The sequence below is a fragment of the Trachurus japonicus genome, chromosome 4 (assembly GCF_045865225.1).
Source record: "Trachurus japonicus isolate A0001 chromosome 4, Traja_1.0".
Lineage (NCBI taxonomy): Eukaryota > Metazoa > Chordata > Actinopteri > Carangiformes > Carangidae > Trachurus > Trachurus japonicus.
Genome location: NC_140910.1, coordinates 22,917,722 through 22,930,045, shown reverse-complemented (window position 1 = coordinate 22,930,045; position 12,324 = coordinate 22,917,722). Strand labels below are relative to the sequence as shown.

General features: G+C 39.3%; 1 protein-coding gene across 1 annotated transcript; it reads left to right on the top strand.

The window, feature by feature from the left end:
* The first annotated feature begins 8,119 nt into the window (after positions 1 to 8,119).
* LOC146988964 (uncharacterized) lies at positions 8,120 to 11,536 on the top strand. Its single transcript, XM_085775336.1, has 6 exons — positions 8,120 to 8,266; positions 8,378 to 8,611; positions 8,708 to 8,821; positions 9,124 to 9,261; positions 9,363 to 9,518; positions 11,415 to 11,536. Exons 1-6 carry the CDS (start codon positions 8,206 to 8,208, stop codon positions 11,534 to 11,536), a joined length of 825 nt encoding a protein of 274 aa, XP_085631462.1. The 5' UTR covers positions 8,120 to 8,205.
* The last annotated feature ends 788 nt before the right edge of the window (positions 11,537 to 12,324 follow it).

Here is a 12,324-nt window from a genome sequence, read left to right as displayed (position 1 = left end):
TGAAAATGGGGACATTTGGTAGGATGATGGCACAGATGCCTACAGTACAGTCACCCCCCTTGACTGGATCTTATCAGCATTGACTACCAGCAGTGAAAGCAACACGAGAAGCGAATTACAAGCTTTACTGGCCATGTTGTGGTTGTTGTTCCAGTTTAGCTCTACATCTGAACACTGCAGCTCTTTGTTTCTATCATTCGTGGTATTTTTGCAATGAGAGTAAATGCAGAGTAGACAATCTACTTCACATATTTAATGGACACGATTGCTTAGGCATGTGTGCATATTATAGTCTGGACAGAGATCGTTCCTGATACAGAGCTAAAATGTCATTTTCAAATGAAATGCAATGAAAAGGTGTGGATATGGTCTGACTGAGTGATCCAGTCACACCAATGATCAGAAGAATGCCATGTAACTGCGTGATCAGGTGACACCACTGGCTGGATGGCAGTGAGCTCTTACAAAATGATTAATTCCAAACTATCCAAACAGTCTTACCACTACTTTTTGAATGTACCTGATCTTCCCTATGTAGAAGAAAGCTAATTAGCTACACAAGGTTATATATAATGAAATATCAGTCTTGAGAACCATGTTCTGCAGAATTAAATTTTTTATACCATAAGTAATGATAATACTGCACTTCTTTTTCTTTTAGAGGATGCATGCTTCTTCCACTGATAAAACCACAGATACACTAACACAACCTTCCCCCTCTGCACAGTTAGCAGGGTTTTAATCATGCACAGTGCATTTGCGATAAAACATGCGTGATGTTTTCGCTCTGCAATGGCAGTGTTATAGCCACCAGGACAGAGTATCAGTCCTAATCTGCAACTGTGAGGTCTCTTGCACCTCGATATAATCAGCTCGGTTTGTGCGTCTTCATCTTGGCTGTCATCATAAGACAGTGTTTGTGTGTTTGTGTTCAACCCAAGCAAGCAGATCCCCCCCACCCCGCTCTGACACAGGAGGCTCCAGCGGGGCTGTCAGTCGTTTAGGACTCGTAAACAAGGTGCGTGTTGAGAGTCGGAGGGTCCTGCTGCTTTGGTGTCTCCTCTGAGCTGTCAGAGAACACACAACATTGTAGAGCGGCAGAGAGGAGATGAGGACAAGACAGAAAATGATGGAAGAGGACAAGTGAAGACAGAAGGAGACAGGGCAGAAGAAACCATAAGAGGGAATATATACAGTAAGACAGGAAAGATGAAGACAGAAAAGGATAAAACTTGGGGTGAGGACAGGACAGACATTATAGAACAGTTAACATTGAGGGAAGAAATATTAGGAAGGAAAACTGAGCAAAGTACTTTATGTCAAAGACAAGGAGACCAACAGAGGATGGAAAGATGGAAAAGGACAGAAAAAAGCAAACCCAAAAGGAAAAGGACAATAAAAGAGATGGGGACAGATGGTAAAATGTAATGGCAGGACCAAAGACAAAGACATAGAACAGAGAAGGCTATATTATAAGAGGAAAAAGGAGAAGGAAAACAAAGGGGGGCAGAAAGAGACAAGAGAATGGGCCGGTCCAAAACATAACACGTTTGAAGAGAGTGAGACTGAAGGGAACAAGCAAAGGTGAATAGGAGAGAAAATGGTAAAAGACAAAAGAAAATATCAAGGGGGACATGATGGGGATAAGGGGACAAAACAAAATAGGGAAAGACAGAAAGAAAGAGGACAAATTAAAAAAGAACAGAACAGGACAATATATTGCAAAAAGCTGTGGAGGAAGAGGAAGGAGACAGAAGAGATGAAGACGAGCAAAGACCAAAAAAAAAACCAAAGTAAAATTCCTTTAAAAAAAGAAGAAGAAAAAAACAAAAACAATCACGAGGCTAAATCCAGAAGTCAACAAAAAAGTCAAAACAACAGAAAGGGACAAAACGTGTACTGTAGCTGAGCCAAGACAAAAGAAACAGGAGTCAGAAGGAACAAGGGGGAAACTGAGTAAGATTCAGAAAGAGGACAGAGAGACGGAGGAGGACATTACAGGAAGAAGTCAAAACAAATGATGGAGAAGAACAAAAATTCATTAAGAGAAAAGAGAATGAAACTGAAGAAGACAAGACAGGGAGGAGGACCGAACACCATACAAGACGATGAATCCAGAGGACAAAACGAAGAAGCAGAACAACAAGGATGCTGAAGCACACAGCACAACCACACACAGACAAGCCACAACAACACTCACAGTAACCGACAATAAGACAGAGTGAGACAGCGGACAGCAACTTGTGTGATGACCTGCCAGCTAACAACACAACCTTTTAGCTTTTCTCTCTCTGTCTGTGATTCCTATAAAAAGTGCTTTTGTTTTTGTGTGTGGTTGCTTGTGTATGTGCAAACCCCCCCCCCCCCAAAAAAAAAACAACATTTTAGTTGGCTTACACACACACACACACACACACACACACACACACACACACACACACACACACACACACACACACAGCTCACCTGGAGGTGGTGGGTGGGAGTGGGAGGATGGGGTCTGTGTTTAGCTGTGGGCCCTGCAGACAGGGCGATCAAAGGCTCCTCAGTCTTTGTCTGCTAACGTTGAATAGACAATAGTAAAGAGGGCCCGCTTTGATTTCAGCTCACTTTTATTGATCACAGAAGAGAAGGGATTGAAATATGAGAGACAACCCTGAACTGAATTCTTCTTTAGCTATTGATTATATCCAGAACAGACGGCTTTTCACAATGATCCAAGTTTTTATTTTATCCTTCTTTTTTTCTTTTTTTTTGAACTGTGAAAAAGTGTGTCTGGCTCTTCGCCTGTCTTTCAGGCGCAGCTAGTAATACACTGACTACCGTTATTTTACCAGACCTCGTCGTAAGTCTCATTTTTAAGCTGCTTCTTAAAGTTGACGTTCAAAAGTTATCCAGGATGTGCTGACAGCGACCCCCGCTGCCTGTGCGCTCTTTCATCCGTCCTCTCCTCCCTCCTCTGCAACCTTTAAACCTGGGTTTTAAGGAGGACATTTTGTTTCCAGAATTTCAGAGGAGGAGGAGGAGGTACAGTCGGTGTGCTCAGGCAGGCCGGGGGGATTGGCCACAAAGAGGTGGAGGGGGTTGGCTGCAGCACAGAAAAGGACCGTGGGAACAAGCCAACGCAGGATGGCCAGGTACAACAACCCCACCCGCCCCTCTCTTCCTAGTACACAACACTCTCATACAAAGCTCCTCTTCCCCTGAGCACCAGAGCCTCAGCTCATCTCACGGCAGCTGCGTTTAAATCGCTCCGGAGCCGCAGACTGCGCGGCCTAAATTTGAGACCAGCAATCAGTTTATTGTACCGCGTTTTACTGTTATGAGGTGAGATGCAGCAACAGCCTGTGAGCTCAAGTTGTGCACAAGTGTGTGATGGTTTAAATTTAACTTGGCTGGTAATAAAAACGAGTCAGTTCCAGCAACACGGTAATTAGAGAGAAACTCCACTATTACATAACGTTGCATTAGTGTTGGTTTAACAACAACTACAATACGATCAACTCAGACAGCACCTTTTATCAATGTATTTTATCATATTTCTAATGTTTGACCATATTTTTGAACTATCTTTTTGTTTTAAACACAAGGAGAATCATTTTCGTCACCTCAAATGATAATTTTTCATGTTGTCTACTTTTCTTTTTCACGGCAGAGATGAGAATTTCCTCGGACTGAGTCTGTGTGCAGCCGGAGAGGTCCCTTCATCTTTAAAAGTGACTCTTTAGGGCCTCTTTAAGTTGAGCTGACAGATGTGGTTATTTGGGGACAGCTCATTGGCAAGTTTATGGCCAGAGTGCTTATTTTACTAGAGCCGAGCACATGTGCCTGTGACAGTGAGGGAAATCCTTTCGGAAGTCTGGCATACGGTTGAAATAAAGGAGACTTAAGAGGACATAAAACCTGCCTGATGTTTATCACCGAAAAAAAATCTCAGAGTTTTGTCCAAGAACACAAGATGATAAAATCTGACTGAAACATCATTCATCGATAAATAAAACCTGGTTTTTAACTCAGCACGCTGTCAGCTGGATCTTAGGATTTCATTTGCGCTTAAATGTTTAGATGATCAAATTTGAATTACGCAAATTAAGTCCTGAATTAATTCATTTACAGCTGCAAGTGGATTTTTTTTTTTTTTTACGGATTTCACTGGGAGCTGAGTGCTGTTATCAATGCAGTGGCTTTTTCTGTTAAGAAAAGGAAAGAAAATAAATTGATATGACTGCACATTACTGTAAATTGTAATTTTAAAGTCAAATGTTATTATCTTCATGTTGTTGTGTGTTACTGTCAAACTGTGTATATGAGGCAAATGTGTGGAGCATCACATCCCTTCTTTCAACATGTACATTGACATAGTCTCTCTTCTTCAGTGTCTCTCACCCATTCACCCCCTCAGACCAGACCTGACATCTTTCTCTATTTAAACACTGTAATCTGGTCAACACAACACACAGAAACGGGAGTCTCACATAGGAAGTAAAAACCAGCTTGTGTGTGTGTGTGTGTGTGTGTGTGTGTGTTTGGGGAGGGCTGTCTACATCTGACACACCCCCAGCCACCTGTAAAGCCTCGCTCTGAGGATCAGGTTTCTTTTGAACACGTTTAAGACGGCATTTGTTTCCAATAGTTTACAGTTTGTGAAAACGCCCGTTCCGGAAGGCTGGACCGATGCTTCCCAGTTTAGTTTTGCGGGGCAGTGTTTTATAAACCTCCTGTAGGGCTGCTGGACGGACGAGGGAGAAGCAGTGCGTGCCTTTTAAGAGCCCCTGACGGGTTTAGTGAGCCACTTTGCTTTTTATTTTGGCTCTGCTCACTGCAGGCTGCTTGTACTTTACTGTGCCCCCTCTGTGCTGGCCTGGTGGTTGCAGATTAAGGACATGCAGAGCAAGAGTCACTCATTACACCAGTGTTTTGTGTGTGTACACATGCTTATTATGTGTGGTGTTTACCGTGTGTGTGCCTGCCTTCACATATGTTAGTGTGTCAGGAACAGCGCTGATGAGTGACGCCAGTTGCGGCCTGCTGGGTGTAGCTTCCAACTGATAAATGACTGCAGGGACCGTCTTTTCTCTACCTGAACTTCACAGTGTTTTTCCCTGGAGAGCAGCGGCTGACAAATATTCTAACCTGAAAAGCGAGCAGGCCTACAAGACAACTGTTTCATTCTAAATATGAGTTTAACCTGTTTAAAGTTACTCAAGTTCAAACAATAGCAGCTTTCAAATGATGAACAGGACTGTGCTGCTGTTCCCGCTTGTGTTTGGAGACTGTCCCTGGTGATTCTCCTCTCCCAGCAAACTAATATGTTTGATGCTCGGGCTGCCATTGCCAAGTATGCGCCACAAGCTATTTCAAATGTGCAAAAAAAATATTGATATTCCAGGCTTCTAAAAACAAAACAAACAAACGAAAAAAGAAAAAAAAATCCAACTCAATGTCCTCTGGAATGGCCCCATTTTTATGCCTCAGAACACTCAGATCGCCCGGGACAAGTGATGAGCCGAGAGAATATATCTGCTGTTTCTTTCACACCCTTCCTTTAATCTAAACATAAACACAAACACAAACTCTGTGTTTCTAAAACACTTTAAAATCACGATGACTTTCAGTTCAAACCCTACGCAAAGAACGAGGGTGCGCTGTCTCCCCTTTTTCTGTGCTGTTGTTGTTCCCAAGGTCAAGTGTGGCCGAGGGCGCCATGTCACTCTGCAGCTGGCTTTGATTTCACATTTACACTTTTAAAAATATTAGTTGATTATCTAAGTTAATCAGTACTGAAACCTGAACATGAAATGTGAAAGATTTTCATCAGCATTGACATAATATCTACAGGTATGCTTATTAGGAAAAAAATTAGGTTAAGAAGAAAAATATAAGAAAGAAGCAACATTTATTTTTATTTTGTTACTGATATACTGACATTTCACACAGCTTCTCTATGCTACAGAGCAAATAATTTAAATGAAACAGCAGTGGATAGAAAACTGCAGTGAGGACTGTTCACCACAAGATGGACTTAGGCATGCATGAATTTAGGATGTAAAGCAAACAGCAGAAAAAACCTGCATGCATTTTTTTTAAACCCCAAAAGGTAGTAGCCTATCTATGCTTTCACGTAAAAGAGTCCTCGAGGGAGGGGGCTGTGGCTGCTGAGAAGCACAGAACAACTTATGTATTAATTCCAGATATTTACTTGTGTTTGTTTTCACTGTGTTCAGGCCTCCATGGGAGCAATTTTTGCTGTGATGAGACTGAACAGCAGTCCCTGTGGAGTTCATTACAGGGAGAGAGCCAGTGGCCACCCCCACTGCTCGCCGACCAACAGGGATTTGAAGGACCCAGAGGGACAGCTTAGTTCGGTGGGAGTGAGGGTGTGGCGGGAGGGGGAGGGGGGCTCAGGGGACACAAGGAGGAAAGAGACCATAAACACTCAACTAATGACCTCAAACACACTAACAACACAGAAGAAATTAATGAAACTGTACAAATGAAGAAATTCACTTCTGGAGCAAATGTTTTCTTTGTGTAGGCAAAAAAGAGAGACAGTGTTTCGTGTGAATGCGCTGTAGCTGCTAGTGTGTTTAAAACTACAAGCTGGTTCTGATACTAATAATTTACACTTACAAACAGGAAGGAGTAACATGGGATTCTTACATTAATATTATCACTACGGAAAAATGGCATTTCAGGTGTTGTTTCTTTGACCACTGAATCTAACGACAAAAAAGATGAGTAAATAATTACAAATAAAGTTTTTCAATTCTGAAATTGAAAAACAAAAATAAAAAACTGACGCATCCACATAAACAGCTGCTATTACATCACTATAATCTATTGGAAATCATATGTTTAGTGGCATATTCAGCCAAACGTCATTAATATTATTATTGGTGCTTAAATGTATCAGTTAGTTTGTGATTAAAGAAGCTTGCATAAAGACAGCACGCACAGTTGCATGTTAACAGACTGACTAACTCACAGCAAAATTCAAATGGATTAAGATAAGATAAGATTTCCTGTGCACAGTGGTTAAGCAGAAATGAAGCAGATGTTTAGATTTCCTCCTGGCAGTCAATAATATCAAAACACTTAGAGAAGTGTGACTTTCTATCATTTGGACCACACTCTAACTCCTGTAAATGGCGGGTCTCTGTGATCTCAAGATCCTTCTGCTCTGGACTGGGTTCATCTGTGTGGCCAACTGTGAGTAACCATCTTCACTGTTGATCCAATGGTCCTCTTTATAAAGAGAGTGTAGTAAACTCCTTAAGCATGATTCAAGAGATATATATTTTTAAAAAATACTCTTTTTTTTTCAATTATATGAAACATGAACAGTTGGAGGTGATGAAGTCCTGAATACTGCATTTGAAACCGCTCGCTTTAGGAGTAGGGTCAGAAGTGATCTATATACAGGTGCATCTCAATGAATTAGAATATCATGGGAAAGTTTATTTATGTCAGTAATTAAATTCAAAAGGTGAAACTAATACAATTCAAAGATTCATTACACATGAAACATTTGAAGTATTTATGTATTTAATTTATTTTAATTGTAATGAGTATGGCTTACATTTAATGAAGACCAACAATGCAGTATCCCCCATAAAATTGGAATATTACAAAAGACCAGAATAGAATTTTTAATATGGAAAAGTCTGTCCATTTATGTGCACTCAATACTTGAAACTTGAATGTATACCAGATTTTTTTTCAGTTCAAAATTGCTGACATTGAGATCTAAGAGCTGAATTACTTTCATTAGAGTACATCATTTTATTCTCCTGAATAAAAAAAGGAGTAAGATCAAGTCAAAATAAACACAAACTTTTCCTGCACCTTTAAACTGAGTATTTTATAAATGTTTAGGTCACAATGTGGCCTTTTTTTTCTTAAAAAAAAAAAAAAAAATCTATTTTTTGTTAATCAGATGCGATATAGGCCGAATATAGCTGTGAGTTTCTCATTGCATTGTGATAATTTCTGTGTAACAGCACAACATCAGTGTTTGAGAGAATACCATCAAATTTGGCTTCCAGATCAACATTACCAGCTTTAACCGTGGTAACTACACCATAAACTTAAAGGAACAAGACCAACTAGAAGAAATCACTGTCCAGCACTCCAGTCAAAGTTCATCACATCCAATCAAACACCTGAAGCCCTGTACTGAATATGAGCATTATGTGACATATCTTGATGATGCCGGTGAAGAAAAAACCTGTAGCCACGTTGGAGATAAAACTGACAACTGAAATTAGTGAGTAAAAATGATTCAGGTTGTTGTCATGTGTCTTCTTTTCTTTTTAATTTAAGAAATGAAACAGTGTGTTAAAAGTGGAGACATCTGTGCATCACTTGTGTGTTTCAGGTAAAGAAGACATCAGACAAGACGTCAGCTGCAGCCCTGGTCATGTTTGTTACAGGAGTGACTGGGACCTCACCTCTTTACAGTCAACACCAAATAAGAGTCCTGATGTGCGATGTGATGATAAAACATTCTGTGTCAAACCTGGTTATGACGACATTTGTTCAGACTTTACTACAAAGTTCATATCAGAAAACTGTGGAAAGTATTTTAGCCTCACCACAAGCATCCCTGTTGGTATGTATGAATATGGTCTGCTTTGATTTTGAAAAGCATGTGTTTTAGATTGGCATTCATATTTTGTGTTTGTTTATTTATTTATTTTTTCCACAGATAACTTAAAGGAAGTTGAAATAACTCCGACTGCTCCCACTAAACTTCCTGCAAAAATAGAAACAAAATTACCTCTAAACTGTAAAAACCTCTCCACTGATTACACCTGCTGGGGTAAGTGATGAAACTAGAAGTAGACAGAATTTGAGTGTCACCAGTGTTAGACATGGATTTACAGAAACAGAAACATCTCAACCTGCTTTTCCTGCTTTACTTGAAACCTGAGGCAACTAAACCAAAGTGTCTCTCAGTTTAAAGGTGAGGTCTTACTCTGGTCTCAGTGAATCAGTTCTAAAACTGTTATTTACATTTTTCTGATTGAGTCCAATTTTCATCTGATCACAAAAGATACCGATCAGCTCTGATGTATAAATACCAGTTACTGAAGAAATGCTGTCATCCTCATGTCTCCTCAGAAAGAGGCAAAGACCATGAGCCTAAGAAGGAGTCTGAGCTGGAGCCTTTCACAGACTACAACTGTACTGGTCAGATCAAGGACGACAACGACAACACAATAAAAAACACAACTGCTGTTCATGTCAGGATTGACTGTGGTACGTTGATGTTCACTCAGACCGTCCTCAAGATGCTGTGGAGTGAATTACTGTGAATCACCAGTACTCAAGTCTGTCACACATGTCTGATGTTCCTACAGATTTTAAAATGATCAACAAAAAAGAAATTGTAACCGACACAGACATCGAGTTTAGCTGGAACACAACAAGTGTCAAGTGTCCATCTGTCCTTCATGAGCTTGAGAAACTTTCATACAACTGTAGTTGTTATACGAATGATAATAAGCGCCTGCACAGTAAGTAAAATTAGTACCTTCACAAGTTCTTTTGTAAAAAATCTTTTAACAATAATTCAGGAGTTATAAATTCCTGTACTGTTTTTTTTTTTTTTTTTTTTTTTTTTACAGTACTGTGCTGTTACAGTTGTTCTTTTACTGCCCCTAGTGGTGAGCAGTGAGTTAGGTTTCTATTTTGCGGTAAACACGCATGTGTTCCGTATTGGGGTTTCATGTTGTCAGACCTCACCACCAGAATCAGATGTCTGCTCGCCTTTCATCTTCTGTGGATTGTCTGTATGTATAACCTACATTTTTCTGTGTCATTATTTCATGATGTTTCAACTTCATGATGTTTATATGTGTTTATGATGCTAAGTTAGTTGTTGCTATGCTAGCTAACTGTAGCTTGTATTGATTAGCATTTGTATTTGTTACAGTTTCACATCTTCATACGTCATTAAACCTGTGGACTACACCCACGTCTCCAGAGTCGTGATGTACTGAAGAAGTTGGCACTTGCTGTTAAAGAAACAGTACAGTACAGTAAATAGTATATATGAAATTACAATTTGGTGAAGAGGATTTAAGAAACCTGACATGAAATATGACACAGAAATAACACTGTGACTGTATTAACGCACTGGAAAAAGTTCTCTGCACGATAGTTTTAACCTGGAGGGACAAAGTTGGTGATCGAGAAGTGATGAATAGATAATATCACTGATTGATTGGAGAAAAAAAAATTAAAGCTGTTGTATATACCTTTAATATTATATCTTGTTGTTATGCAAAATAACAAAACAAACTAACAGCCTGTCAACCTCAGTTACAGCTCAGAAACATCCATCAGGAGGAACGTGTCATTTCACTGAATTCAACGTAAGGAACTGTGCAGTCGATCTCTTTTACAAAGACACAAGAACCACAATTGGTGGCAGTTACATAGGTTACAGAATAGGTAAGTTCCAAAATAGTCACAACTGACACTATACTGTAAATGTCTAACACAAAAGGACAACCCTGAGCATCTTCTGCATACAGTATATATGTTGAATATGTCAGTGAAAGTATGTGTGAGACACTAAGGACCAAACAGCTTTAAACTTCTTTGAGAGAAAACTGATGTGACCTACAATGACTCTAAGGTCTTGTACAAGAAAACAGTCACTACTTGGATATTTCAATTTGGAATAGAATCAAAAGTCAACTCAATACTGACTTTTTACTCATGATAATTACTATTCAAATGCCTTTCTATTTTCTTTATCATCATATTCAATGATAAGATTTTTAATTCCTGTTTGTCCGTTTTGATAAATGACATCAGAGAGCAAATTTGATCCCTCATAAAAACATCAATATTTATAATGCAAACGATAATCTATTACACACACACACACACACACACACACACTCACACGCACACACGAACACATCATTACAGTGAAAACTATAATATACACAGACACAGTACATAACAGGAATTCACTGAAACTACAGACTTTAGTTATTCTCTGTGACTCTGTAGCTCTCTCTAGCAGCTTCTCTCAGTCCTGAAGCCTGTTAGTTCATCACTGTAGAATATGAAGCCTGGAGAGTTAATTACTAACTCAGTAATTACTAGCTCAGTGATTACTAATTTTTGATTGTTTAAAAAGTGTTATCTTTTTAAAACCATCCGAATTAATTAACTAAATAATTGTAAAAGGTGGATTTCTTAAAGTAAAATAAATATCAGCAAATTTACAGATTAATTACTGTATTTTCTCATTCTGTCTTTCAAGAATGAAAAAAGAACAACTGCAAATGCACTGGACAACCAGTACATCACTCAATATCATCTTATACAGCCATTCAGTATACACAGACTTATTTCTCTACATTGTAAGGCATTTATATTCTTCTGTTATACAGATTATTATCCTTCAGGTCTTCCTGCCTCCTTAATCGCCATCATCAGCATCATCAGCATCATCATACTTGATGTGGTGTCTCTGGTGGTCTACATGATTTACATTAACAAGTCCAGAAAGTAAAGATCCTTTTGTTTCTAATCTTCTTCTTAACTTTGTCTGTTACATTGTGACAATTGTTTGTTTTTCTGAATAATTTACTGATAGAATAATATGTCATGTGATAGAGTTAATTCATGATATGAAATGAGTTGTTTTTGCTGATAACAACATTTTCTAAGCTATCAAATATGTTGTATGTTATTTTCCATGTTATATTATATATCAGTGTAATTCTTTAAAGCCGGTCCTCACTATTATCTCCACAGTGACATGAATGAAGGCATGATGACATCAACAGCAAGTGAGTACACTTTAGCTTTATTTTAGAAGAATACTGTGATACAATGTTGAACAAATACTAACTTGCAGTATATCCTGTTGGGTTTTTAGTTTATGTAAATGTACCAACTCCTGGAGGACGTCATAAAAAAGATTGCTGATGAAGAAAACCCTGATGGAGCTGCAATCAGGATCATTAACTCTTTACTCTGCTTAGTTAGAGCTGCGTTTCCACTGAGGAAGTTCCAGGTAAAAATAGGGGGCAGGAACTTTACAGGTACGTTCCTCTCACTCTGTCCTGTCGGCCGCTGTGTCTCCAGCCCCATAAAATGACCTCGAAGTTCCTGCAGTGGAAACAGCCCTAAGATGTTCAGTATATAGGGTAACACTTCAGTGGCTCATCCCACTGAGCGTGTAGCTACCACGTGGAGTTTGAATCCAACTCGTGGCCCATCGCTGTGTGTTGTTGCTCCACTCACTCCCCTGATTTCCTGTCGCTCTGTAACTGTCTCTCTCAAATGAAGGCCTGA